This window comes from Aureococcus anophagefferens (assembly GCF_000186865.1).
Source record: "Aureococcus anophagefferens unplaced genomic scaffold AURANscaffold_12, whole genome shotgun sequence".
Classification (NCBI taxonomy): Eukaryota; class Pelagophyceae; order Pelagomonadales; family Pelagomonadaceae; genus Aureococcus; species Aureococcus anophagefferens.
Genome location: NW_008705572.1, coordinates 1,193,654 through 1,220,405, shown reverse-complemented (window position 1 = coordinate 1,220,405; position 26,752 = coordinate 1,193,654). Strand labels below are relative to the sequence as shown.

At 73.8% G+C, this 26,752-nt stretch overlaps 7 protein-coding genes across 7 annotated transcripts in view; 4 read left to right on the top strand and 3 right to left on the bottom strand.

Annotated features, from left to right (window-relative positions):
- Positions 1-9,494, bottom strand: part of AURANDRAFT_71849 (hypothetical protein) — a gene marked incomplete at both ends in the record, with an annotated part of 11,962 nt that extends 2,468 nt beyond the window's left edge. The window contains 8 exons of the mRNA XM_009039697.1: positions 294-2,699; positions 2,759-2,765; positions 2,814-3,313; positions 3,517-4,581; positions 4,643-5,198; positions 5,410-7,568; positions 7,965-8,567; positions 8,703-9,494. Coding sequence (XP_009037945.1) covers positions 294-2,699; positions 2,759-2,765; positions 2,814-3,313; positions 3,517-4,581; positions 4,643-5,198; positions 5,410-7,568; positions 7,965-8,567; positions 8,703-9,494 — 8,088 coding nt within the window. The remainder of the gene's footprint in view (positions 1-293; positions 2,700-2,758; positions 2,766-2,813; positions 3,314-3,516; positions 4,582-4,642; positions 5,199-5,409; positions 7,569-7,964; positions 8,568-8,702) is intronic.
- Positions 9,495-9,795: 301 nt separating this feature from the next.
- Positions 9,796-13,054, top strand: AURANDRAFT_71848 (hypothetical protein; the record flags this gene model as incomplete). The annotated part of the gene is made up of 4 exons (XM_009039738.1): positions 9,796-10,278; positions 10,491-11,433; positions 11,633-12,498; positions 12,710-13,054. The coding sequence occupies 4 exons, from the start codon at positions 9,796-9,798 to the stop codon at positions 13,022-13,024; spliced, it is 2,607 nt and encodes an 868-aa protein (XP_009037986.1).
- A 203-nt stretch (positions 13,055-13,257) lies between these two features.
- Positions 13,258-14,933, top strand: AURANDRAFT_71847 (hypothetical protein; the record flags this gene model as incomplete). Its single annotated transcript, XM_009039739.1, has 1 exon — positions 13,258-14,933. One exon carries the CDS (start codon positions 13,417-13,419, stop codon positions 14,914-14,916), a length of 1,500 nt encoding a protein of 499 aa, XP_009037987.1.
- Positions 14,934-15,007: 74 nt separating this feature from the next.
- On the bottom strand, positions 15,008-15,946 carry AURANDRAFT_65016 (hypothetical protein; the record flags this gene model as incomplete). The annotated part of the gene is made up of 1 exon (XM_009039696.1): positions 15,008-15,946. One exon carries the CDS (start codon positions 15,944-15,946, stop codon positions 15,008-15,010), a length of 939 nt encoding a protein of 312 aa, XP_009037944.1.
- Positions 15,947-16,440: 494 nt separating this feature from the next.
- Positions 16,441-16,731, top strand: AURANDRAFT_27711 (hypothetical protein; the record flags this gene model as incomplete). The annotated part of the gene is made up of 1 exon (XM_009039740.1): positions 16,441-16,731. A coding segment is annotated over one exon (291 nt), but the record flags the coding sequence as incomplete, so codon positions are not given.
- Positions 16,732-19,375: 2,644 nt separating this feature from the next.
- On the bottom strand, positions 19,376-21,940 carry AURANDRAFT_65015 (hypothetical protein; the record flags this gene model as incomplete). The annotated part of the gene is made up of 1 exon (XM_009039695.1): positions 19,376-21,940. The coding sequence occupies one exon, from the start codon at positions 21,938-21,940 to the stop codon at positions 19,376-19,378; it is 2,565 nt and encodes an 854-aa protein (XP_009037943.1).
- Positions 21,941-22,326: 386 nt separating this feature from the next.
- On the top strand, positions 22,327-25,779 carry AURANDRAFT_65014 (hypothetical protein; the record flags this gene model as incomplete). Its single annotated transcript, XM_009039741.1, has 3 exons — positions 22,327-22,865; positions 23,022-24,087; positions 24,184-25,779. The coding sequence occupies 3 exons, from the start codon at positions 22,327-22,329 to the stop codon at positions 25,777-25,779; spliced, it is 3,201 nt and encodes a 1,066-aa protein (XP_009037989.1).
- Between the last annotated feature and the right edge of the window lie 973 nt (positions 25,780-26,752).

Below are 26,752 nucleotides of genomic sequence, written 5' to 3'. Positions count from 1 at the left end.
GTTTTCTTCGGCCGCGTCGCGCTCTTGGGCGCGGGCTCGGCGTCCCAGCCGTCGCCGTCGTCGGCCCGGGGCGTCGGCGCGTCGCCGCCGGGCCGCGCGTCGCCGCCGTCGCTGTCCCAGTCGTCGTCGTCGCTGTCGTCCGCGGCCGCGCGCGCGGCGCGGTCCTCGCGCTTGATGAAGGACTCGAGGGCGAGGCGCGCCTGGAGGATCTTGCGCCGCTCCGCGGGGCTCGCCGTGTCCTGGCGGCTCGCCGCGAAGGAGTGGCCCTCGCGCTGGAGCAGCCGCCGCGCGACGTCCATGGACGCGTGCGCGTACTCGATGTAGTTCAGGGGCCGGATCTCGACGGGCCGCAGGCCCATGTCCTTGGCGTTCTTCACCAACCGGATCACGGGCGTGTAGAAGTCGAGGCGCGCGTCGCCGCGGCCCGCGACGGCGTCGATGTGGAGGTCGCGGAGCGCGTCGAGCGTCGGCCGCTCGAGCGCCGGCGACGCCAGCAGGAGCTGGAGGTGGAGCCCCATGGCCGTGTTCGTGAAGGCGTGGCGCAGCGCGTCGCGCACGACGGCGCCCAGGACGCCGCCGTCGCCCGCGGCGCCGCGGCGCCGCGCGTCGCCGACGGCCGCGACGAGCGCGTGCGCCGCGCCGTCGTTGCTGCTCTCGAAGGCGACGCCCAGCGCGAAGAGGGGCCCGCCGCGGGCCGCCTCGTCGTCGTCGCCGTCGGCGTCGCTCCCGAAGGCCGCCGGCGGCCCCGCGGCCGCGAGCGGGTCCGCGCCCAGCCTCAGCAGCGCCGCGATCGCGCGCCGGTTCGCCGTCGACGGCGTCGCCGCGCAGAGCGCGTGGAGCACGGCGGCCCCGCCGAAGGCGTCGTCGCCGCGGTCCGCGAGCGCCGCGGCGAAGGCGCCGCGGCCGCAGACGGACCGGACCCAGTCGAAGCACGCGACGTAGTCCGCCGCGGACGCGGCGATCTCCGACGGGTCGCCGCTGCGCTCCATGGCGCGGCAGAGCGCGCAGAAGACCGAGGCCGGCCCCCGCGCCCGCGGCGGCGCGTAGAGCAGGGCGTGGCGGCCCGGCTCGCCCTCGCCGCCGTCGAGGAGCATGCGGCCGACGGCCTTCGTCGCGCCCGCGTCGCCCCACGCGAGCGCCTCCGCGTAGTACTCGAAGAGCACGGGCGGCTGGAGGCTCACGCGCCGCGGGTGCTGGGCGCCGAGCCAGCGCACGGCGCGCCACGTGTCCAGGCCCTTCATGCGCCGCGTCGGCGCGAGCGCGACGTTGAGCTCGAGGCTTCCGTCCGGACCGAAGACGTCGTCGAGCGCCGTCGCCCAGGGCGCCTTCAGCGAGCTCCGCCGCGCGGCGTCGGCGCGCGCGCGGTCCGCCGCGGACGCCGCCGCCAGGGCCGCGAGGCGCCGGCAGTCCGCCGCGCGGCCGTCGAGCCGCGCCCAGAGCCGCGCCGCGTCGCCGCCGCCGCCGCCGCGGCGCGCGGCGACCAACGCCGCCGCGTCGTCGACGAGCGCGAGGCGCGCGGCCTCGGCCGCGGCGTCGAGGGCCTCCTGGTCCGCGTCGCGGGCCCGGCGCGCGGGCGCGACGTGGTCGATGACGACGCAGCCGAGCGTGTCGTAGGCGAGGTTCGACGCGGGCGCGAGCTCGTGCCGCAGCAGCTCGCGCGTCTGGGGCAGCTCGGCCGCGCCGCGGCAGCCGTGGAGCCGCGACCCGTCGTGGCGCACGGCGTGGACGCCCAATTTCGCCTCGATGGCCGCGCCGAAGGGCCGGCCCGCGCCAAAGTCCGCGCGCACGAAGACCGCGAGCGCGGAACCCCCCGCGGACGCCTCGCGCGCGCCCGGCGCCGCCGCGTCCCGCGCGGCCGCGGCGCCGACGGCGCCCCGCGCCGCCGCGCGGCCGCCCGTGCCCCGGCCGCCGCCCGCGGCCGCGAGCGACGGCTCGATGGCCTGCGCGTAAACGGTCCACCGGTTGCCCGCGGGATCCGTCAGCGCCGCCAGATCCTCGCCGTCCTCGGCGGCGGCGCCGTGCCGCGCCCGCGCCTCGTGGAGCGCGAGCCAGTCGCTCCGCGAGAGGCGCACCTTGGCGACGGCGTAGCAGTGCTGCCAGCCCGCGCCGTTCGCGTCGACGGCGAGCGGCGGCGGGCCCGCGGCGTCGAGGCTCCACTTCTCCCGCTCGCGGTCGAACTTGGCCGGAGTCGGCGCGTCCCAGCCGCGGCGCCCCGCCGCCGGGTGGGCGCGCTCGTGGAACGCGTGGAGCGCCGCCTCGCGGTCCTCGCGGTCGACGGCGGCGGCGACGCCGTCGAGCCGCGAGCGCACCGCGAGCGCGACGTGGAGCGCGAGGCGCCAGGCCGGCGCGTCGCCGCCGTTCTCCCAGGGCGCGAGGGCGACGCTCGCCGGCGCCAGGCCGCCGCGCGCGACGCGCGCGAGCTCGTCGGCGAGCGACGTCGTCGCGCACCGAGCCGTCGCGACGGCCCGCTCGGGCTCGGACCGCAGCGCCGCGCCGTCCCAGCGCCGCGCGAAGAGCTCGGCGGCCTCGGACTTTTCGAGGTAGGCCAGCGCCGTGCCGCCGCACTCGCCGTGGACGGCGACGACGCCGACGACGGCCGACGCGTGCTTCGTCAGCGCCAGCGCAGCGCGCACGAGGGACAGCGCCATCGCCGCGTCGTGCGCGTCGAGAATCGTGAACTCGACGACGGCGATGTCGCCCTCGGCGTCGGAGAAGGACATGGCGCGATTTATTCAGGAAAGGAGAGCTGCCCCATCACATCATGCCTGGCCATTTTGCATTCGCGACCTGGGAAAGCTAAAGTTTCCCGTCACGCTGCCTTAGCCCCGTCGGCCGCGGCGAGCGCGCGCTTCATGCCCTCGAAGTAGGACGGCTCGAGGTGGTGGGCGAGGGCGTCGCCGGACGCGATCGCGCGGACCATCTTGAGCTCCGCGTCGACGAAGCCGCCGTCGAGGCCCGCGGCCTCGGCGACGTCGCGCGCGGACGCGGCCCGCGCGGCGGACTCGACCGCGCGGCCGAGGCGCGCGGCGCCCGCCGCCGCGGACCGTAGATCAAACGGCTTCACCTGGGACGCCTCGGCGCCCGCCGCCTCGAGCAGCCCCGCGAGCGCGGACGAGCCGCCGGACGCGGCGACGCCGGTGAGCGAGCCGTCGCCCCGCTTCAGCGGGCACGCGCGGTCGTCGGACCCCTCGACCCAGAGCGCGGGCTCGCTCGCGTCGTCGGAGATGAAGACCGTGCGGCCGCAATGGGCGTAGGAGAAGCCGCGCGGCAGCCGCGCGACGACGTCCTGGCCGTTGACGACGCGGTGCCCGGCCTGGGCAGGAAAAGAGTGATTCAAGTTCGCTTCAACGTGAGTGTTCCGCGCGCGCGCGTTCCGGAAAAAGCATCCACGCTTCGAGACCGTTCCGAGAGATGATCGCTCGTCCAAGAATCAGCCGAAACGAGTGGAAAACGATCGAGATAGGAGCCTTTGAAGTTGGGAATTTCGCACTCTTTTCCTGCCCCGTGCCCGGCGACCGTCGCGTCGAAGGTCGCCGCGAAGGCGCCGTCCCCCACGCGCGGCGCCCCGAAGGTGATGAGCGTCGTCCGGGCGAATTTCGGGCGGTCGAGGGCCGGCGGCGGCGCGCCGGGCGCCGCGCCCGCGACGGGCGGCAGGAACCACGGCCGCGACACGGGCGCGCGCACGGGCAGCGCCGCGGCCGCGTCGACGCCCGGCGCGACGTCGTAGGCGAACAGGGTCGCCAGCGCGCCGCCGAGCGAGTGGCCCGTCACGATCAGCTCCCAGCCTCGGAGCGCGTCGGGCGCGGACGCGTCGGGCAGGCCGCCGCGGCCGCCCGCGTCCGTCGCCGCGTAGACCGCGAGCTGCTTCAGGCGCCGCGCGACGGAATCTAGAGCGCCCCGGAAGCCCGCGTGCACCAGGGCGTCGCCGAGGGCGCTCGGGACGCAGTCGTCGTAGCCGTCCCTCGCCAAATCCGCGTCGCGGCGCCACGGCGTCATGAGCGCGGACGCGTCCGTCACCAGGTCCCGCGGCTCCGACGTGCCCCGGAAGGAGATCAACAACCGCCGCCGCCGGTCGTCGCGCCAGAGGCCCGCCTGCGTGCCCGTCCTCTGGTGGTCGACGAAGCAGAGCGGTGTGAAGTCGCCCGCGTCGGGCGCCGCGGCCGCGTTGAGGGCGCTCCAGTCGACGCCGGCCTCGGGCGACGCGCCCCGCGGGCCCGCGGGCGCCTCGAGGCGCTCGAAGGCGCCCGACTCGTCGAGCGCGGCCACGTCCGCGTCGTCGGCGAACGCGACGTAGCGGAGCTCGACGGTCAGGCTCCCGCGGCCCCGGTCGTTGGACACGCGCGCCGCCGTCGCCGCGGCCGCCGCCGCGGCGAGGGCGACGCCGCCCGTCGCGACGCCCGCCATGGCCGCCGCGGCCGCGCCCGCGACCGCGAAGCGGCCGTCGAAGTCGACGCGGTCCTCGGCGTCGACCGCGAGCGGCAGCTCGAAGGTCGCCGCGCCGCCCGCCTTCAGGATGTCGCTCAGGGGCAGCTCCGCGACGCCCAACAGGTCGTCGTCGGACGCGACGTCCTCGTCGTAGACCTACGCGGTTTGTTTCCGCGCGCGCGCGATCTCGAGCGGACGCGGGTTCCGTCACGCGCACGGCGAGGCTCGCCGCCGCCGGGTCGCGCACGTAGAGGCAGTGGGAGTTGTCGGGCCAGACGGCGTTGTCGCCGCCGCGCCAGACCGTCTCCGTGCGCGCGACGTCCGTCGCGTTCGACGCGCGTTCGCGCTGCGAGCCCCGGGGCGACCGCTCGACGACCGCGAGGCGCACGTAGGGGTCGCTCGCCGACCCCGTCAGGGCGATCTCCTGGAGGTCCTGCTGGCCCTCGAGGCCCCGGGCCTCGACGACGCGCGCGATGAGCGCGCCCGCGTAGCACGACCGCACGAACGACGCGTCGCGGAACGCGACGTCGCACCCGTCCGCGCCCCGCTCCCAGCGCGCGCCGTCCGGGTCGTTGTAGGACTCGAAGGCGAAGCCCGCGCAGAGCGACGCCGCGCCCAGCGAGAAGGAAGTCCGCGGCGCCTCCACGCTCCGCCGCAGCGCCGCGTTCTCGCTCGTGAGCCGCCGCGCGAGCTCCTCGAGCTCGGCGCGCGGCAGGCCGCTGAGGTCGTCCGGCGCGGCGCGCAGCGCTGCCGGTCCGCGCAGCGCTGCGGGTCTGCGCGGCGAATTGTGCCTTGGCGGCGCCCAGGCGGCCGCGAACAAGGCCGCATGGGTCGCGAGAAGGAGAGCGAAGCGCATCGTTCGCAGTGGCCGCGCTGCCTCCTGGCCAACGTGTCGTCAACGTGCCGTAGGCTTGCTCCTCGTCCTAAAACCCGCGTTAGCCCTCCGCGCGCGGCCGGACGTCGACGACGACCGTGCGCTCGAACTTGGCGTTGGCGAAGAGCCAGAGGCACGACGCCCGCGCCGCGCGGAGCGTTGGAAACCGCGCCTCGAGGCGCGCGCGCGCGTCGTCCGCGAGGTCGGCGTCGGTCCGGCGGTGCCGCGGGGCGACGGTGAAGACGAAGGGCCCGTCGAGGCGCGGGAGGTGGCCCGCGGCGACCTCGACCGCGCGCGCGGGCGCGTCGCCGCCGTCCGCGAAGAGCGCCGCGACGGGGCCGCCGCCGCCGCCGCCGGCGTCGACCGCGTCGCCGCGGCGCGCGAGGTAGGCGGCGAAGCCCGGCGGGCAGCCCGGGAGGACGACGACCAGGGCGCCCCGCGGCGCCGGGGGCAGCGCGCCCCGCCGCGCGAGCTCCTCGAGGACCGCGAAGCCCGCCGGCGGCTTGCCCGGCGTCGCCGCGGGGATCCGCTCCCTCGCGGCGACGCCGTAGAGGACGCCGCCGTCGGTCTCGACGACGCTCAGCACGTGCGTCGCGCCCACGGGGTCGAGGCGGATCGCCTCGGGCAGCGCGGCGACGACGCGGCGCTCCAGGGCCTTGGGCGCCGCGGCGACGCGGTACGCGAGCGCCGGGTCCAGGCCGATCCCTTCCAGCCCCGCGGCGCGCCGCTCGAGCACGAGGATGCGCGGCACGGCGGCGCCGGCGATCACGGGGTCGCGGGCGACGGCGGCGGCCGCGCGCGCCGCGTCGCCGTCGCCGGGCGAGGCGACGGCGAAGCCGAGCGTTGCCAGCGTTTTGATTTCGAGGCCGCCGAGCGTGTCCGCGTCGCCGGGCCGCGCCGAGGGCCGCTGCGCGGCGAGGCCGTGGCGCGACCGCAGGTAGGCCGCGACGCGCGGCGCGGCGGCCGCGTCGCGCTGGAAGAGGACGACGGGCAGGCGCGCGGGCGCGTCCCGCTCGGGCGCGTCGTCGCGGACCGCCAAACGGGGCGGCGGCGGCGGCGCCGCCGGCCGGTTCCGCTTCGACAGCCGGTCGTACATGACCAAAGCACCGGCGACGGCGACGTTGTAGGACGCGGACCGCGCGGCGGGGAGCGAGACGACGTGGCGGCACGCGCGCAGCACGTCCTTGGGCACGCCGTGGTCCTCGGCCCCCAAAAAGTAGACCGCGCGGTCCGGGTGCACAAAGGTCTCCAGCGGCTCGCCGCCCATCTCGACGGCGACCCAGGCCGCGCCCCGCGGCGAGCTCTTCGCGAAGTCGGCGAAACTGTCGTAGCGAAAATTGGGCACCGTCTTCCACGCGTCGATCGCGTCCGTCGCGCCGTCGAGCCGGCCGAAGCGCGCGCCCACGCTGAAGCTGAACGCCGCGCCGAGCTGGGCCGCGGACCGCCAGAGCACGCCGTCGTTGCCGCCCGTCTTGCCCCGCACGATGCCGACGCCGAAGAAGCCGTCGCGCGGCGGTGTCGATATCGCGGCGCTTTGGCACCGGTCGACGAATTCGACGCGGGCCTCGGCGGCGTCGACGCGCACCGTCGCGACGTCGTCGAGCGGCACCCAGCCGCCCCGGCCGTCGTCGTAGGCGAGCGGCGCCCAGCGCGCGAGGTCCGCCGCGGGGTCGATCGCCGCGAGGAGCGCGGCGGCGGCCACGTCGCGGCCGGCGCGCCGCGCGATGGCGACGGTCCCCGCGCGCGGCGCGGCGCCCCGGTAGTAGGACCGCACGGGGAGCTCCGACGACGCGCACGCGACGAGCGGCGCGTCGTTCCTCGGCGACGACGCGCAGTTGTGCGCGACGAGCGGCGCGTCTTTGCCCGGGCCGCCCGCGAACACGAAATGGCCGGCGAACGCGCGGCCCGAGCCGTCGAGGACGCCGGGCAGCCAGAGGGCGTCGTCGCGCCACATGGACTCGTAGGGCACGGCGTCGTACGCGACGAAGGCGCCCGCGGGCTGCGGCGCCGCGACGGCGACGGCGTGCACGCGGACGCGCATCGCGCGGTCCGGCGCGCCGCGGAACGTGAAGAGCATGAGCCCGACCGCGTCCGCGGGTCCGGCGCCGACGACGCCCGACGCCGCGACGGCCGCGGCGACGTCTTTGCCGCGCGCGCCGTAGTGCAGGCGCCAGCCGAGCGCGTTGGGCACCTCGAGGAGGATGCGCCGCGTTTCGCTGTCGAGGAAGAGCAGGAGCGTGTACTCGTCGGCGTCGGCATAAAGGATACGCTGCGCTTCTGTGGTCGGCTCGCCCGTGTGCGGGTCAGCGACGCATCGCACTCCGCCCCAATACATCGATGTTACACTGCCATCGCAGGCATCCAAATCTCTGGCTCAGCCGGAGCTCGGGTGATCGTCGCCGGGCGATCGTCCGCGCGCAAAATCGACATCCACATCCACGGTTCGCAACAGGCAGAGATGATCCTCACTGGTGTGGGGTGCCGACTTCAAATCGGTAGGGGCAGAGATGCCCAGTCGTTCGATTCGACCTTCACTGCGCCAGTTCTCTTTTTTTTCTCCGTCGTGTCGACACTTGCGAGAGAATCCAGGGACGCCGCTCCAATGAGATTAGGACGGCGAAAAAAGGCCGCGCGCGGCCTAGAGCAGCCCGTACTGGGCGAGCACCTGGGACGCCCCGAGGAGCGCCAGCACGGCGCCGAGCCCCGCGAGCCCCGCGCAGCCCGCCATCTCCGCGGCCGTCGCCGCGCGCTGCCACTTGACGGCCGCCGGGAGCACGTAGACGACGAAGCCGCCGAGGAGCGAGCCCGCGAGGCCCGCGGGGAGGCCGATGTCCGACGCGTTGAGGGCGACGACGACCGTGAGCAGGATGAGCAGGCCCGACGCGCCGAGCCTCGCGGCCTTGGACGACTTGAGGGCCGCGAAGACGGGCGCGGGCGCGAGCGAGTAGGCCCAGTTCGCGAACGCGGAGAAGACGAGGGGGAAGCCGAAGATGATGGACGCGCCCGTCGCGAGCTTGGCCATCTGCGCCAGGGCGTCGGCGTCGGCGTAGTTGACCATGAGGTTCGGCGCGGCCGCGTCGCCGAACGTGGCCGCGCCCGCGACCATGACCGCCGCGTAGAGCGCGATCAGCACGGCGAAGGACCGCACGGTCACGGCGGAGAAGTCGCGCGCGGCCTCCGCGGGCTCCCGGCCCGGCGCGAGCGAGCCCGCGAGGGGCGGCGCGTTGTAGTGCGCGATGTACGCGAGGCCCAGGTTCGCGCTCAGCACCTGGGCAGGAAAAGAGTGCGAAATTCCCAACTTTGGAGGCGCCTCTCTCGGTCATTTTCCACTCGTTTCGGCTAATTTTTGGACGAGCGATCATCTCTCGGAGCGCTCTCGACGCGTGGATGCTATTTCCGGCACGCGCGCGCGCGGAATGAAGCACTCTTTTCCTGCTCTGCTCAGCACGAGCATCTTCGGCGCGAGGCCGAGCCAGCCGCCCGCGCGCGTCGCCGGCGCGTCGAAGTAGCGGCCGCCGGGCGCGTAGGAGCCGTCGACGCTCCGGAGCAGGATGACGCACGCCGTCGCCGCGACGGACGCGCAGCCCACGAGCGAGAACCGCGCGAGCGCGGCGAGGTCGAGCTGGCAGAGGGGCCAGAGGCAGCCCGCGGCGACGGCCAGGATGGCCGTGGCGTGGCCGCCCGCCACCCACCGGCCGACCACGGGCCCGAAGACGTCGCCGACGACGCCGTGGTAGATGACGAGCGCCGCGCCGCAGAACAGGCCCACGGACGCGTCGACGAGCCAGGCCGTGTCCTCGCTCACGGCGTTGGCCCAGAGGCCCCGGAGGTCCGTCGCGCCGTAGGCCGCGCACTCCTCGCCCAGCGCGAGGAACGTGAAGCAGGAGATCGCGCCGAGCGCGGCGAGCACGGCGACGGACGGCACGAAGCCCGAGCCGGCCATGCCCGAGCTCAGCGTGAGGAAGCCGCAGCCCGCGACGTTGTTCACGAGGTTGAAGACGGCGCCGTCGAGCTCGGCCCGGGCCGCGACGCCGTCGCCGCCGCCGGCCGCGCCGCCGCCCTGGACGTCCAACGGCGCGGCGGCCCGGCGCGCCGACGGCGCGTCCCGCCGACGCAGCGCGCCGAGGCGCCGCCGCGGCGTCGAGGCGCCGTGCGCGGCCAGCGCGGCGGCGAGGACGATGGCGGCGCGCAGCATCTTCGGTTGATGATGCGTGTGACGACGATATTGATGGCGGCACGGGGCTGCCTTTGCGTCAAGGTTTTATGAGAGGGCAAGGAGATCAACTTTAGCCTACTTGAGCTTTGCAATCTGACGCTCCGCAGCTATGGCGTGGTCGCGCTTCGGTCTGCTCGCTCTGGTCGCGTCGTGCGGCGCCTTCGCGCCCGTGGGCCGCGTCGCGGCGCCGCGCTGCGCGCCGCTGGCCGCCGGCGTCGTGACGCCGGGCAACTTCAAGAACGGGTTGACCATCGAGTACCAGGACGGCGTCTGGAAGGTCATGTCGTTCCAGCAGTCGAAGACGGCGCGCCAGGCCGCGGTCGTGCGCACGAAGCTCAAGAACCTCGTGACGGGCGCGACGGTGGAGGACACGTTCCGCATGACGGAGTCGTTCCAGCAGGCCCAGGTCGAGAGCAACGAGGCGGTCTTCTCCTACGAGGACGGCGACGAGATCGTCTTCATGGACAGCGTCGAGTTCGACGAGATCCGCGTCCAGAAGGAGGACATCGCGAGCTGCGACCTCCTCAAGGACGGCATGACCGTGTCCATCGTCAAGTGGGGCGAGGTCGTCGTCGACATCAACCTCCCGAGCTCCGACACGTACGAGGTCACGTACACGGAGCCGGGCCTCAAGAAGGCGGCGTCCAGCGGCCAGAGCAAGGCGGCGACCCTCGAGACCGGCGCCGAGATCCAGGTGCCCCTCTTCGTCGAGATCGGCGACACGATCAAGGTCAAGTGCGCGGAGCGCGAGTACATGGAGCGCGTCAAGGCCTAGGCGCGGCCGCGGCGCGCGCGCCGGCGGGTAAGGCGCCCTCGCTTATCTCCCTCGCGGTGGGGTGGGAGTGACGCATCCCGCCGGCGGGATACGTTAGGCCCCTCTTCAACTTGGGCTTCAACCTCGAGGCCTCACCGTGCAGCCAGAAATCCCCGAGTGGCAGAAGCTCCCGATTGGCAGAAACGATGGCCGCGCCCAAGGCCTTGGGTTTGAAGCGGATATTGGTGGCGAACCGCGGCGAGATCGCGTGCCGCGTCATGCGCACGGCGAAGCGCATGGGCCTGGAGACCGTGGCGATCCACAGCGAGGCCGACGCGCTGTCGCGCCACGTGCGCATGGCGGACCAGGCCGTGCAGGTGGGCTACGGGAACGCGGCGTCGACGAGCTACCTGGACGTGGACGCCGTGCTCGGGTGCATGGCGTCGAGCGGCGCGGACTGCGTGCACCCGGGCTACGGCTTCCTCAGCGAGAACGCGGAGTTCGCGCGCGCCGTCGCGGCGGCGGGCCACGCGTTCGTCGGCCCGCCGGCGGCGGCCATCGACGACATGGGCGACAAGCTGCGGTCCAAGGAGATCGCGACGGCGGCGGGCGTGAGCGTCATCCCCGGCGGCGCCGAGGCCGTCGCCGACGTGGCCGACGCGCTCGCGATCGCGGCCGACATCGGCTACCCGGTCATGCTCAAGGCGTCCGCGGGCGGCGGCGGCAAGGGCATGCGCGTCGCCTTCGACGCCAAGGACGTCGAGGAACAGTGGCCCCTGGCCAAGGACGAGGCCGTGCGCAGCTTCGGCGACGACCGCATGCTCGTCGAGAAGTTCGTCCAGTCGCCGCGGCACCTCGAGATCCAGGTCGTCGCGGACGCGTTCGGCAACGTCGCGACGTTCCCCGAGCGCGAGTGCTCCGTGCAGCGGCGGAACCAGAAGGTCGTCGAGGAGGCGCCGAGCCCCTTTCTGAGCGACAAGCCGGCGCTGCGCGCGGAGATGCAGCGCGAGGCCGCGATGCTCGCGCGGTCCGTCGGCTACGAGTCCGCGGGGACCGTGGAGATGTTGGTGGATGGCGCGACGGGCGCCTTCTACTTCCTCGAGATGAACACGCGGCTCCAGGTCGAGCACCCCATCACGGAGGCCGTGTCGGGCGAGGACCTGTGTGGAAATCAACCAGTGAGCTGGGACGTCGGGGCCAAACTTCAGAAATCTCTAGCTCGGTCAAATCGAAGTCGATTTGGCTGATTTTTGGACGAACCGATTGCTCTCGTTGAGTTCTCGAAGCACAGCAGAAAACCTCGCGTCGAAACGGTCGCATACGCGCACATTGAAGTCGGGTTGAATATTTGATTTCCACACAGGCGAGGACCTAGTCGAGCTCATGCTGCTCGTCGCGGACGGCCAGCGGCTGCCGGACCGGCTCCTGGGCGCCGGGGCCGACCCCTGCTTCGTGCCCATCGACGGCTGGGCCGTCGAGGCGCGCGTCTACGCCGAGGACGCGTCGAAGAACTTCCTGCCGGACGTCGGCGTGCTCACGGCGTACGGCGACCCGCCGGGCGCGAGCCACTTCGACTTCGGCGCGGGCTGGACGGCGACGGGCAAGGCCGCGTCCGTGCGCGTTGACAGCGGCATCGAGGACGGCGCGGAGATATCGATTTACTACGACCCCATGATCAGCAAGCTCGTCGCGACGGGCAAAGACCGGGAAGACGCGCTCGCGAACGCGCGCGCGGCGCTCGACGGCTACGTCGTCGAGGGCCTCGCCCACAACGTGCCCTTCTGCCGCGACATCTGCGGCAACGCGACCTTCCTCTCGGGCACCTACACGACCAAGTTCATCGAGGAGGAGTACGCCGCGGGCTTCGACGAGGCCCGCGTCTTCGCGGGCGTCGCCGGCTGCGGTACCGCGGGGCCGGAGCTCGCGGCCCTCGCCTACGCCGTCGACGCCGCCGCGCGGGCCGCGCGCGGCGCGAACCCGCCGCCGGCGCCCGCCGTCGTGGCCCTCGCGCCGCGCGCGGACGCCGCCGCGCGGGCGACGTTCGACGTGTCGCCCGGCGCGGGGCCGGACGCCTACGTCGTCGACGGCGCCGCCGTGGTCCTGCGGAACTACGCCTGGCCCAGGCCCCTCGTCGACGCCGTCGTCGCCTACGACTCCGCGGCCGGCGAGGAGGTCCGCGTGCAGTACGTCGACGCGGCGCCCGCGCCGGGCTTCGACCACGCGCTCCGCGTCCGCGGCTGTGCCGAAACCAAATATTCAACCCGACTTCAATGTGAGCGTATTCGAACGATTTGGACCAGACTCTTTCACTGTGCTTCGAGAACTCGACGAGAGCGATCGATCCGTCCAAAAATCAGCCGAATCGACTTTGATTTGACCGAGCTAGAGAATTCTCAAGTTTGGTGGGGACCCCCCAAACCAGTGGTTGGTTTCGGCACAGGTCCGCGGCGTCCGCGTCGACGCGGCCGTGTCGTCGCCCAACGAGGCCGAGCTCGCCAAGTTCGCCCTGCCGCCGCCGAAGCCCGACTCGCTCAGCGGCCTCAAGTGCCCCATGCCGGGCACGCTCCTCTCCTACGCCGTCGGCGAGGGCGAGACCGTCGAGGCGGGCCAGCCCCTCGCCATCGTCGAGGCCATGAAGATGCAGAACATCCTCCGCGCGGAGCACAAGGTCGTCGTCGACAAGCTCCTCTCGGACGTCGGCGACGTCGTCGCCGCGGACCAGATGCTCATCGCCTTCGTCCAGGACGACGAGTAGCGCGCCCGCGCGTAATCGCCTCGGGTCTTCTTTTGAAGGTTTCTTCTTGCAGACATCGCGCATTTTGGCGTGTTCCGCTTCGATTTCGTCGTGGTTGTTGTGACGAGCTCGGAATATACGGCAGATGAATAAACCTACCGGGACACCTGTAGACACCTGTAGGGAAATTTAGAAATGAGGTGCTTGTGGAGGAATCGCCGGCGGCTCGTCGATCGAAACTCCACCACCTCGTCGATTGCTGGATCACCTCCGCGCGCACACGAGACGCCTTTTGCCCTCGGCGGGCACCCCCCTAGTCGACCGTTCGCGACCGTAGCCGTGTGCGATGACGCCGTGATCACACAAGTGGTACCCCCGCGAACCTCCCTAGATAAGCGACGCCTCACGCCACGATGATGAAGATCTCGACGTCCATGGACCGCCTGCTCGGTGGGCGCGAGAGGCCGAGGGATAACTACGACAGCATACCCAACGAGAACGAGACGAGCCAGACGCTCGACGAGCGCGACTCCATGGTCGTCTTCGTCAACGCGATCATCGGGCCGGGCGTCGTCGCGCTCCCGAAGCTCTACCAGGTCTCCGGCTGGCTCTTCCCGACGATCCTGCTGACCGCCGGCGGCGCGCTCGCGGCCCTGGCGACGGTCGTGCGCTGCGAGACCGTGGCGCTCATGCCGGGCAACGCCGAGTTCACGAAAAAGGTCGAGTTCGGCGCGCCGTTCCGCGAGTGGATCGGCGAGCGCGCGTACGTCGCGAGCCACGTGGGCTTCTACCTCGCGGCCGTGATCCAGGTCGTGAGCTCCGTGACGACCGTCGCGTCGACGACGGACACGGCCCTCGCCTACGCCTTCGGCCGATCCTACGGCGTCTTCGTCTTCGACTCGTGGGCCGAGCCGCTGCGGCTGCGGTCGTGGTCCCTCGACCACTGCGGCCAGCGCGCGTCGTGCCAGCCCTTCTTCACGGGCGAGGACTTCCACGGCGAGATCGTGCTCACGCTCGGCTACGCGCTGACGGCGGCGGCGCTCGTCCCCTTCTGCCTCACGGACATCCGCGCGTCGCTCGGGCTGCAGTACGCGTCCGCGGCCGCGTGCCTCGCGTGCCTCGTCGTCTTCGCGGGCCACGGCCTCCTCCGCGCGGCGACCGAGGGCTTCGCGCTGCGGGCCGCGTCGGGCTCCCAGGACAAGACGAGCGGCCTCGTGCTCTTCAACCTCATGTACGGCATCTTCATCAGCACGTGGCTCAACGAGAAGAAGCCGGACGTGCGCGCGTCGCGCGTCGTCTACTCGACGGCGGCGCTGAGCACGGCGTTCTTCGTCGTCTTCGGCCTCGTCTGCGGCGCCGCGCTCGAGGGCCTCGACTGGAACGCGCTGACCTACTTCGCGGAGAAGGGCACGCCCTGGGCCGTCCGAAGCGCGGCGCTCGCCTTCGGCTGGCTCGTCATCGCGTCCGGCGTGCCCGTGTCCTGCGTCATGGCCACGCGGAACCTCGCGACGGAGCTCGACGAGCGCGCCGCGCTCGCGCTCGGCGCGGGCGCGCCCTGGGCCGTCGGCTGGCTCTTCATGAGCCCCAAGGCCTTCACGCTCCTCGTGTCCATGTCCGGCGCGATGCTCGTCGCTCCGCTCGCGCTCGCGGCGCCCTTCGCGCTCCGCCTCGCCGCGGACCGGCCGCTCCGCGACGAGGCGTCCGTCGCCGCCTGGTTCCGCGGCCACCTGACCCACGTCGCGGACTTCGACGACGCGGGGCCCGACGACGCGCTCCCCGCGGCGCTCCGGCGGCGGCGCCGGCCCATCTACGCGGGCCTCGTGCTCTTCGTCGGCGCCTGCCTCGCGGCCATGGCCGCGCTCATGGCCTTGGCCGCGACGCGCGGCGCCTCGGCCAAGGCCTACGGCCACTAGCCTTAAAAAGTGGGCGGAGACCTCTCGATCGGCGAGCGGGCATGTCCATCCCCGGTATAATACATGCGCGGCGCCGCGGCCCTCGCCCCCGCTACTTCTCCGCGGACGACGCGCGGAACGCGGCCTCGAGCGCGGAGACGCCCGGCGCGAGCGCGGCGCGGCGGTCGGCGGCGGCGTCCGCCTCGTAGGCGTGGAGGAGGCCGAGGGCGTGGCGCTCGTCGTCGCCGAGGTCCGGGTGGTAGAAGTCGACGTGGAGCAGGTGCATGTCGCGCGCGGCGTGGTCGTTGTGCGCGGAGTGGAAGAAGGTCGTGTCGCAGACCGTCGCGCGGCCCGGCGTCCAGGGCAGCCGCTCGCCGTCGACGACCATGTAGGCGGCGTCGTCGGGCCCCTCGAGGGCCACGTGGCACGTGAGGATCCACGGCACGCGGTCGCTGTGCGTGTGGATCGCGCGGCCCGCGCGCTGGCGCGCGATGGACGCGTAGCGCGGCGCCAGGGGCGCGCCGGCGAGGGCGCGCGTCGCCCGCGGGAAGCGGTCGTCGCGGAGGTGGACCATGCCCCAGCCGCTGTCGTACGCGCCGTCGTGGCCGTACGTGTCGACCCACTTGCCCTCGCGCCAGCCGAGCGCGCGGCCCGCGACCTCCTCCCGCAGGTCCGGCACGCGGGCCACGACGCGCTCGATCCAGCCGAAGTCGCCCGCGTCCCAGATGGCCCGCGCCGTGAGGTTCGGGTACTGCTCCTCGAGGTAGATCGCGCGGCGCCCGCCGTCGACGACGCGGAAGTCGTCGGCGACGTTCGCGCGCCGCAGGCCGCAGTACTCCTCGAAGCGCCGCAGCGACGACGGGGCGCCGCAGTCCGGCCCGCCGTAGAGCTCCCGGCGCAGCCGCCGCCACATGGCCTCGTCGATGGCGTCGAGCTCGCTCCGCCAGGCGGGACCCTCGGGCGCGTCGCCGGCGCGGAGGCGGGACGCCGGTCGCCGCGGGGTCGACGGGCGAAACGCGAGCGCCGCCGTGAGCATCAGGGCCACGAACATGGGTCGCTCCGGACGACGAACTTCGACGCCCATACTCGAGTGCAATCGATCTGCCACAGGCCTTGTGGCACAGCGTGCCGCGCGTCCGTCGACCGCGCCAGCGCCTGCGTCCCCCACGCCTTCGCCGCCGCGCCGTCCGACCCACGCACGAATCGTCGACGCCGCGCGGCGCGTGCGAGCGGCGCGATGAGCGGCGGACTGATCTGTTTTGGCGGTGTGTGCATCCCGATCAACGCCATCTGGCCCCTCGTGCTCTTCGGCCTCAAGTACCTGTGGGAGCGCTGCGCGGGCCCCGTGCTTCGGCTGCTCGGCCGCGCGGACGCCGCGCCGCCGGAGGCGACGCGCGCGCTCGACGACCGGCCCGACGCCGAGCTCGCCGACACGCCCTACGTCTCGCGCGCGGCCCGCGCCCGCTCGCGCGGACGAGCGCGCGTCGCGCGACGCCGCGCGTTCGCAGGTCCGCGGAGGACTGGCAGGCGAAAATCGCCGCGACGGCCGGCGGCCGCGCGCTCGTCGTCGACTTCACGGCGCCGTGGTGCAAGCCCTGCCAGAAGATCTACCCCTTCTTCAAGCGCCTCGCGGCGACCTTCGACGAGGCCGCGACCTTCGTCAAGGTCGACGTCGACGACCTCGAGGACGTCGCCGAGGCCGCCAAGGTCACGATGATGCCCACGTTCCAGGTCTACCGCGACGGCGCGCTCGCCGGGGCCCTCTCCGGCGCCAACGAGAACAACCTCCGCCACTTCGTCGAGACCCACTGCCTCGGCGCGAAGAAGGAGAACTAGGAAATTTGAGGCGGGTAATCGTCTTCTTCGGAGGTTTCTCTACGGCTCGTTGCTACGGTATGTGTTTTGGGTCGATGGTGCCGAAAAGTCGGTGGCTTTTGGCCCAAGGCCGGACTCGGTTGTGCGCGGCGGCGAGCTCGAGCGCGCCCTCGCCGCGGAGGCGCCGCTCGTGCTCTTCGTCGGCGACAGCACCGCACGGCTCCTCTACGTGACCTTCGTCCACGTCCACGTACATTGACTGGCTTGGAACACTCGCGTAGCGTCTGCGTGTATACAGCTTGACTGGTTCGACGCTCGGCTGTAATCTCCACGAGCATACAACTTGGCTTGTTTGGCACGCGGTCGAGTGATGACGGAGGACGAGATGCGCCGCCAAAGGCGTCCGCTCACAGCGAAGAATACGCCGCGGCTCACGCGCACGACGCCGCCGGAGTGCTGGAGCATCGTGATGAACAGCGAAATCTTACTGAACTTCTACAGCTTCTTTAACGCGGACAACGCTATCCCCAGCCGCATCGATCTGATCCTCAAGCATTACGAGGGCCGCGCGGACGAGCTCGTCCACGACCTCTCGTCGCGCTACGGCCCGCCGGCAATGCGCTGGCTCCGGGCGCAGAGCGCGCTGCGGCGTCCCATGCGCCGGCCGACGACGCTCGCGACCATGGACAAGGAGAACTCGCCACCGAACGTCGACGCGGCGGACGCGCCGCTCGTCAAGCTGCTCGACAAGTGCTGCGCCCGCGCGGAGGTCGCGCCCGCGGAGGCCGCGCCCGCCGACGCCGTCGCCGAGCCCGCGGAGGCCGCGCCCGCCGACGCCGTCATCGAGCCCGTGGAACCCGCGGAGCCCGAGCCCGTGGATCCCGCGGAGCCCGACGCCGAGCCCGAGCCCGCGGAGGCCCCCGCCGAGGCCCCCGCGGAGCCCCCCGCCGAAGCCGCGCCGCCGCCGACGCCCATCACGGTCGACGCGGGCTCGTCGCCGAAGCTCACGCCGCCGCGCGTCGACTACTTCGAGAGCGAGTCGAGCTGGAGCCAGTTCTGCGCGCTCACGCCGCCGACGACGGCGGTCGAGCGCGCGGCGCCGCCGTCGCGCGTCACGCCCACGGAGGACGTCGAGGGCTACGCGTCGCCCAAGGTCGCGCCGCCGCGCGCGGTCTACGCCGCGCCGCCGCCGCGCGCGGTCTCCGCCAAGCCGAAGTCGCGGCGCGCCGCGGGCGCGCGGGGCGCGCTGCGGCTCGCGCTGGCCGTCCTCGCGCTCAACGCGTCCTTCGTCTGCCTCGCCGTCCGGTCCGCGCTCGCGCGGCCGCGGCCCGCGGTCCGCGCGCCGTCCGCGGACGAGCTCGACGCCGGCGCCTGCGTGCTCTTCGTCCACACGGACCCGCCCGTCGTCGTCTGCTGCGCGGCGCCCGGCCCCGCGCCGGCGGACGCCGCCGCGCCGCTGCGCCTCGCCGCGCCCGCGGCCGCCGCGGCCGCGCCGGCCGGCCGCGGCCGGGCCCTGGTGCGCCGCGTCGCGACGCACGCGCTCACGCACGCGGCCGCCGCGTTCCTCGTCCCGCAGGGGCTCGTCCTCTGGCGCGCCCGGCGCGTCGCGCGGGCCCTCGCGGCGATCCGCGCGATTCCCAAATTCGCGGCGTACCCCGCGCGCTTCGCGTTCGTCGGGCGCCTCGCGGCCCTCGCGGCGCGCGTGCCCGTCCGCGTCCCCGTCCGCATCCCCGTCGCGCGCCTCGTCTTCTAGGCGCGGGTAAGGAGGCTCTGTCTGTCGCGCTTGGTGAGGCATCCCGTTGGAAAGCTCAACGCACTTTGGTGCACGGCAAGGCTGCCCCCAGAGCGACACCCCCATGGACCGCCTGCGCGCTGCGGCCCGCCGCGTGTCGACCGTCGAGCAGCCATCGCTCTTCCCGGGGCCGCAGGCCGCGCGGCGACAGGCGACGCCGCACACCCAGGGCCCCCCCGAGTCCATTTTGTTCAAGTCCGCCATCGCCGAGAAGCACATCCACCACACGGAGAAGGTTGTGTCCGTGGCCGAGCTCTCGCGCGAGCTCGCCATGGTCCAGCGCCACGGCACGGCGGACCCGAGCGCGTACGCGAAGCCCGAGCGCGAGCTCGTGCACCGCGGCCGCTGGGACCGCGAGTTCGACAGCGGCTTCGCGGGCGACGCCGACGCGACCGCGGGCGCCGACGCCGCCGCGCCGCGGACGAGCCGCGGCGACCGCTGGTCGAAGCGCGTCGAGAGCGACGTCTGCGGCGCGGACTCGCAGCTCCTGCTCGGCCACACGGCGTCGCTCTTCACGGGCGCGCTCGGGCAGCACCGGCGGGCCGCGCTCCTCGAGGAGGCCGAGCCCACGGCCGCCGGCAGGCCGGGCGTCTCGCGGGCCCACGGCCGGGGCCGCATCGTCAGCTACGAGGCGTCCGCGCGGCCCGTCGCGCGGCCGCCGCCCGACGCCGCGGCCGGTCGGCGCGCGCGATCCGCGCGCGCGCGCGCGGACCGCGCGGACTGGCAGCGCTACCCTGCGCCCGCGGGCACGCGCATCCGGCCCCAGCCCATTCTCCGGCGCGCCTCCGGGCGCCAACCGCGGCGCGCCGGCCACGGCGTCGACATGACGCACGCCGCGCGGCGACTCCGGCTCGGCATGCGCGCCCCGTAACGTCACGCGCCCCGCTCCGGGGTCGCCGCCGCGTCCGGCGGCACCGGCGGCGGCGCGTCGGCCGCGGCGAGCGCGCGCCAGAGCTCGCCGAGCTCGCGCGCGGGCCAGGAGCCGCGGAGGGGCGCGGCCGCCGGGAGCGCGGCGCGCCCGAGGAGCTGGGTGAAGGCGACGTCCTCCTCCCTCCCGTCGAGGAGCTCGAAGTCGACGGTGTTGCGGCCGTGCTCGACGTGGAGGAAGAGGCCGACGTCGTCGACGACGGCCGTGTTCGGGAGGGCCGCGAGGAGGCCGACCTCCTCGCCGACGTTGAGCGGCGCGTAGGCCGCGGCGGCGAGGGCGACGTTGCGGTGGAGAAAGGTCTCGCCGCGCGCGTGAAAGCCGCCGAGGCGCCGGCAGGCGTCCGCGCCGTTCGCCGCGGCGCCGGCGAGCGTCGCGACCCAGGCCTCGTCGAGCGACACGAGGCCCGCGCCAGACGCGTCGAGGCGGCGGACCATGGCCTCGAGGTAGGTCGGCGCGTAGACGTTGTCGTCGTCGAAGTTCGCGACGTACTCGCCCGTCGCGAGCGCGAGGAGCCGGTTGCGCTTCTCGCCGAGCGACAGGCGCGGGTCCCGGCCGCCGTGGACGTAGAGGCAGTCCCGCGCGCCGCGGAGCAGGGGCGACGGCGCCGGCCCGTCGTCGTAGACGAGGAGCTCGACGTCGGGCCACGTCTGACACCGCGCATTCGCGAGGAGGAGCGCGTGGAAGGGGCGCCGCGCAAACGTCGTCGGGCAGACGACGGAGACGCGGCCCGCGACCGCGCCCCGCGGCGGCAGCGCGAGGCCCCGGCAGGGCCAGGGGCCCGGCGGCGCGCCCGCGGCCCACGCGGCCTCGTCGAGCGCGCAGGGCGCCGAGAGGCGGCCGGGCCCCGCGCGGGCCTCGGCGCCGCGGACCGCGTAGCGCGCGCGCGCGGCCAGATCGCCGAAGGCGCGCGCGCCCGCGGCCCAGCGCTCGACGGGGTCGTAGGCGCGCGCGGGCGCGTCGCCGCTTTCGTCGTCGGAGCCGTCGTCGGAGCCGTCGCTCCAGTACGCCGCGCCGCCCGCGGCGCGGTCCCGGAGCGCGCTGAGCTCCCAGTAGAGCGTCGTCGCGCGGCCCCAGGGCTCGAGGGCCTTGAGCGACGCGAAGCCGACGAGCGGCGCGGCGACGGCGCAGCGCTGCGTGCCGTCGGCGGCGCGTATGAAGGGGTCGCGCGCGAGGACGACGCCGCCGCCGCGCGCGACCTCGCCGACGACCGCGCTCGCCCTGTCGACGCCCGCGCGGACGACGGCGCCGGAGCTCTTGGCGCGCCAGCAGAGGTGGTCCGGCGGCGGCGCCGGCGGCGGCGGGAGGATTTCTTCGGCGACGCGCGACGCGACGGCGCGGAGCGCCGCGTGGGGCGGCCCGGCGCCCGCGCCGCCGTCGAGGCGGAAGGCCGTGCCGCCGCCGCCGCCGGCGAGCGGCCGCTCCGCGTGGCGCGCGGCGCGCCGCGCGGCCGCCGGGTCGTCGCCGTCGAGCGCGGCGGCGAGCGGCGGGCCGGCGAGGAAGGCGCCGGACGGGAGCCAGACCACGTGCCGCGCGCGGAGCCGCCGGCCGGCCGCGATTGCGGCGGCCGGGTCCGGCGCGGCCGCGGCCCCCCACGTCGCCTGGCCGCCGAGCCAGGCGACGCGCGCCGCGAGCGCGTCCGGCTTCGGCCCGAAGAGCGCGACCCACGTCGCGCCGCGCTGGAGCGCGTCCGCGACCCACGCGTCGACGGCGGCCGGGTCCGCGTCGCCGGCGACGAAGCGGGCGACGAGCGCGAGCGCGGCGCGGCCGTCGAAGAGCGCGCCGAGCACGCGGCGGTCGTGCCAGGCGCCCGAGAAGTAGGCGCGGGTCAGCGCCCGCGACGGCCCGTGGACGAGCTCCGTGTGGTCCGCCGACTGGATCGCGGACCCGTCGACCGCGAGGTCGCCGACGCAGGGGCGCGTGTAGCTGTACGCGCCCGCGCGCCAGAAGACGGCCTCGTCGGCGACGAGCTTGCCGAGCCGCGGCGAGAATGTCGACGGATCCGCGCAGGCCGCCGCGCCGGCGCGCGACAGCAGGTACGCGCCCGCGCCCCAGTGGTCGCGGCGCCACGGCGCGAACGGCGCGCCGTTCGCGAGCGACGCGCGCTGCGCGTCCGCGTTGTTGCACGCGAGCTGCAGCACGGTCCAGCCGTCCGGCGCGCGCGCGGCGATGTCCGCGAGGGGTACGGCGACGTGCGCGAGGCAGGCGTCGTCCTCGAGCACGAGGCTCAGGTCGCCGCCGCCGTCGCGCGCGCGCGCGGCGGCCTCGACGTGCGACAGGACGCACGCGAGCTCCGCCGGCGATCGGTCGTCGTCCTCGAGGCCCCAGGCCTGCAAGCGCGCCGCCGGCGCCGCCGCGTCGGCGGCGCCGTCGACGGCCGCCACGCGCACGACGTCGTCGCAGCGCGCGAGCTGCGCCTCCATCGCCTCGCGTCGCAGCGTCGCGCGGTCGAGGTTGATGTAGTAGATTTTGATGCCCGCGAGCATCGCGGCGATGGTGTCGGCGTCCGCCATGGCGTCGTCTCAGCAACACGTTTCGCGTAGCATCTCTCTGATGAGGCAGCCCATGCTTCCAGACATCAATGGGTCGACATTGCATTTCTCTCGGGCGTGATGCGATGGGCTGCGAGATGATGAGATGGGCAGCAGCTCTCCTAGCCGCCGCTGCTGCGAGCCCCTCGACGGGCTGCTTCAAGACGGACGGCCACGGCCGCATGACGCACGCCGTCTCATGCGAAGGCCGCTCCGCGCGCAACGGCGGCTACGCCTGCAAGACCCAGCCGGCCTGCGCGAAGAGCTGCACGACGGGCATAGCCCGCAATGGATGCTGGGGCGTTGCGCGGAATAGGACCTGGGTCGCGCTGCTGCCGGAGCACTCGGGGACGTCGACGCTCACGGACATGTTCACGAAAGACCTCCACGTGGACACGTGCTCGCACGAGCACGCGCCGCCGCGCGGCCGGTGCCCGGACGACTTCTTGATCGTGCTTGCCGCGAATCCGTTTCGACGCGTGATTTCGAGCGCGGCGTGGCACAAGAAAATCTCCGGGGGCCAGGAGATCAAGCCCTGGGGCTTCGACGAGCGCGAGCAAATCTCCCACTTCCGCGGCTGGGTCGCGAACCTCGCCGCGCCGCCCGTGCGCACGGCGTCGGAGCTCCTGCCGCGAGGGGCCAACCCCTTCGTGCTGAGGACGAACAACCTGCAGGACGACACGCTCCTGCTCCTCGCCGCGCTCGGCTACCCGCGGCGCAACTTCTCGAGCCGCCACTGCGTCTCGAGCTGCGCGTCGACGAAGCGGACCGTGTCCGCCGCGGCCTTCAAGCCGTCGCCGCCCTGGGACCAGCGTGCCTACTACGACGACGCGACGGCGGCCAAGGTGCGCCGGCTCTACGCGCGCGACTTCGACGCCTTCGGCTTCTCCCGGGACCCGCAGCACATGTTCGACTGAGTTGTTCGCATCGTAACGTGAACTGCAGCTGATCTCGTGTCCCACGCGGCCGCGACCGTCCGTCTCGCAGCAGCCCGCCGAGGGGCTCGCGGCAACGACAACTGCAATGTCGACAAAGCAGCCAGTTTGCCGTCTTCCTTCGGAAGCATGGTGTGTGCAGCCTGCCGAAACATGCTGCCCTTCTGCCGAATCATCATGCTGCCCTTCCTGCTCCTGCCCTACGCCTGGGCGGGCACCCCTACACAGCTCGTCGTGGACCTCAAGCCCGTGCCGGCCCTCGGCGTGTCCACGTCGCCCATGTTTCGCTGGGCGGTGGCACCCTGCGATGACGCCACGGACGCGATGCAAACGTCCTACGCCATCACCGTCACCGACGCAGCCGACGCCGTCATCTGGGACTCCGGCACCGTCGCCTCGCCGACGGCTTTGGCGGCCTACGGCGGCGCCGCGCTCAACGGTAGCGCGAGCTACGCCTGGACCGTGACCACGACGAGCGACGCGTGCGGCGCGTCGGCCGCGGCGACGGGATCCTTTGTCACCGCGGCGGCCTTCGCCCCCAACGCGTCCTTCATCTGGCACTCGAACAGCAAGGCGGCCTTCGCCTTCCTCCGCGGCGAGGTCCCGGCGGTCGAGGGCGTCGCGCGCGCGACGCTCTACGCGTCGGGCCTCGGCGACGACTTCGTGCTCTGCTCGTACAAGGTCTGGGTCGCCGGCGAGCTCCTCGGCTGCGGACCGGGCCGCGGCGAGGCGCCCATGGCCCGCGACGGCACGAACGCGACCTTCCGGACCGGCGCCTACGACACCTACGACGTCACGCGATTCTTCGGCGACGGCGGCGCCGTCGCCGTCGCGGCCCAGGGCGTCGCGTCGAAGGACGCCCACCCCCAGGTGCGCGGCGTCCTCGTGCAGATCGACGTCGTCGCCGGCGACGGGACGACGACGTCCTACGCGACGGACGGCTCCTGGCTCGCGTTCGACGCGGACGCGTACCTGGGCCCGACCCTCGCCAAGAGCTGGTACAAGGTGCGCCTCGAGAACGCCGACGCGCGCCTCGAGCCCGCCTTCGGCGCGGACGCGGCGGCCGTGCGCTGGCGCGCGGCGCCCCTCGCGTCCCTCGGCGGCGACTGGACGGCCGCGGCGCCCGCCGCGGCCGTCGGCGCCGTCGCGCCGAAGCTCGCGCGGCCCGTGCGGATCGTCGACGCGGCGGCGACGGTGAAGCTCGCCGCCGTCGCCGGCGGCGTCCCGCGGCCACGGGGAAACGATCGCCAGCGTCGCGCGGCGGGCGACACGATCGCCGCGTCTTCGTAGGTCGGCGGCCACTTCTTCGGCGACTTCGGCCGCGAGTTCGAGGGGGGGCTCACGTTCGCGACGGCCGAGGGCGTCGACGGCGTCGTGCTCCGCGTGACGACGGGCGAGAGCGCCGCGAACAGCACCGTGGGCGACGCCTGGGGCTTCGTCTTCAACCTCACGCTCCGCGGCGGCCCCATGCGCTACGAGACCCACCAGTACATGGAGTTCCGCTACGTTCAGGTCGACGTGCTCGCGGGGTCCTTCGACGTCGCCACCGACCTCGACGTCGGCGCGTGGACCGCGGAGTACCCCTACGACGCCGCGGAGTCGTCGTTCGATTCGAGCGACGCGACGCTCGACGGCGTCTACGAGCTCGCGCGGTGGACGGTGGAGGCCGGCGTCCTCGACACGTTCACGGACAGCAACACGCGCGAGCGGCGGCCCTACGAGGCGGACATGCTCTGCGCGGGCACCGCGCGGCTCTGGGTCCAGCGCGACGCGGCGCTCCTGCGGCACAGCGTGTCCTACGTCCTCGAGGCGCCGACGTGGCCCGTCGAGTGGCTCCAGATGGCGCCGCTCCTCGCCTGGGCCGACTACATGGCGACGGGCGAGACCGTCGTCGCCGAGACCTACGCGGACCTTTTGCGCAACGACACGCGCTACCCGGCGGACGCGGACGCGACGGGCCTGCTGAGCTGCAGCAAGCCGCCGAACAAGTGCTCGAGCCCGCCCGCGGGCCCGGGCCACCACATCGTCGACTGGTTCCCCGGCCCGAGCGGCGCCATGTTCCGCGCCTCGGACCACCTGAGCGTCGACCAGGCCTTCGCCGTCGCCGGCCTCCGCAAGCTCGCGGCCACGGCCGGCGGCGCCGTCGCAAAGGCCGCCGCCGCGGACGCCGACGCCCTCTACGCGGCGATGAAGACGCACATGTGGAACGCGAGCGCGAACCGCTACTGCGACGGCGCCTGCGCGGACGTCGCCGGCCACGCGGGCGTGACGACGGCCGCGTGGTTCCTCTACAACGGCCTCCTCGAGCCCGCGGCCGCGGCGACGGCGTGCGCGGACGTCAAGGCCTGGGGGCTCGAGGGCTTCGGGTCCTACGGCGCGTTTATCTACCTGAGCGCGCTCGCGGCCTGCGACGTCGACGACGGCTCCGCGATGCTCGAGGCCCTCACGAAGTGCGACGCCCAGTCCTGGTGCGCGGAGATGCGCGACTCCGGCGCGACGATGACGCGCGAGTCATGGGCCGGCGGCACCTACTCGCACCCCTGGGGCACGGCGGCGCTCGTCGGCGTCTCCGCGGGCGTGCTCGGCGTCGCCCAGACCGCGCCGGCCTGGCGGAACTTCACGGTCAAGCCCAAGCTCGGCAACCTCACCTTCGCGAACGGCGTCGTCCCGACGCTCGCGGGGCCCGTGGCCGTCAACGCGACGCCGACGGCCACCGCGGTCGTCGTGCCGCCGAATTCCCGGGCCACGGTCTGCGTCGCGAACGCCGCGCGCGTCCTCCTCGACGGCGTCGCCGTCGACGCCGTCGCCTCCGGCGCCCACGCCTGCGCCGTCGGCGTCGGCAGCGGCCGCCGCGGCGCGGCGCGCGTCGTCGCCGCGGCCGAGTGAGTTGCCGTTCGGGGCTGAATATTACTAAGCGGCCGCGCTTTGTCGCGTCCCGCTTCGCGGCGCTCGCGCTCACGCCGAGTAGGGCACGGAGGAGTGGTGCAGGAAGATCCGCGGCTTGCCGTCGTCGTTGCGCTGGTATCCGAAGGTGTACTCGACCTTGGCCTCGTCCCCCGTCGTGGCGCACGTGAAGACGTACGACCCCATGGCGACGGCGGCCGGGCCGAGGAGCTCGATGCCGTGGTTCGTGAAGACGACGTCCTTCCAGCCCTTGCCGCCGTTGATGGCGAAGCCCGCGTCCTCGTCGTAGCCGCCCTCGACCTGTTTGCCGCCGACGAAGTAGGACATGGCCTCGGCGCCCGTGGGGCGGAAGGGGAACTCGGCCGCCTTGGTGGGCTTGAACAGGACCTCCGATTTGCCGTAGCCGTACAGCTCGTTCGCCGCGTCGGCGGCCGCCCCGATGAAGTCGCCCTCGGCCAGGTACGTGCTGGAGATGGTCTTGATGGCGTTGGCCCACTTGGCCTGGCAGTCGAGCACCTCCTCCTCCGTGATCGGCGCGGGCGCCGGGGGCGCCGCCCCGTACGGCACCGAGGAGTGGTGGTTGTAGATGCGCACCTTGCCGTCGGAGCACCGCTTGTACCCGAAGGTGTACTCGACGCGCACCTTGTCCTTGGTGGTGGCGTCGGTGAAGATGTAGTAGCCCATCGCCGTGGCCGTGGGGCCGTTGAGGTCGATGCCGTGGTTGAAGAACTCGACCTTCTCCCAGCCGTTGCCGCCGTTGATCGCGAAGCCCGCGTCCTCGTCGTAGCCGTTCTCGACGACGCCGCCGCCGACGAAGTAGGACATGGCCTCGGCGCCCGTGGGGCGGAACGGGTACTCGGCCGCCTTGGTCGGCTTGAAGAGCACCTTCGTGAAGCCGTAGCCGTAGAGCTCGTTCGCCGCGTCGGCGGCCGCCCCGATGTAGTCCCCGCCCTCG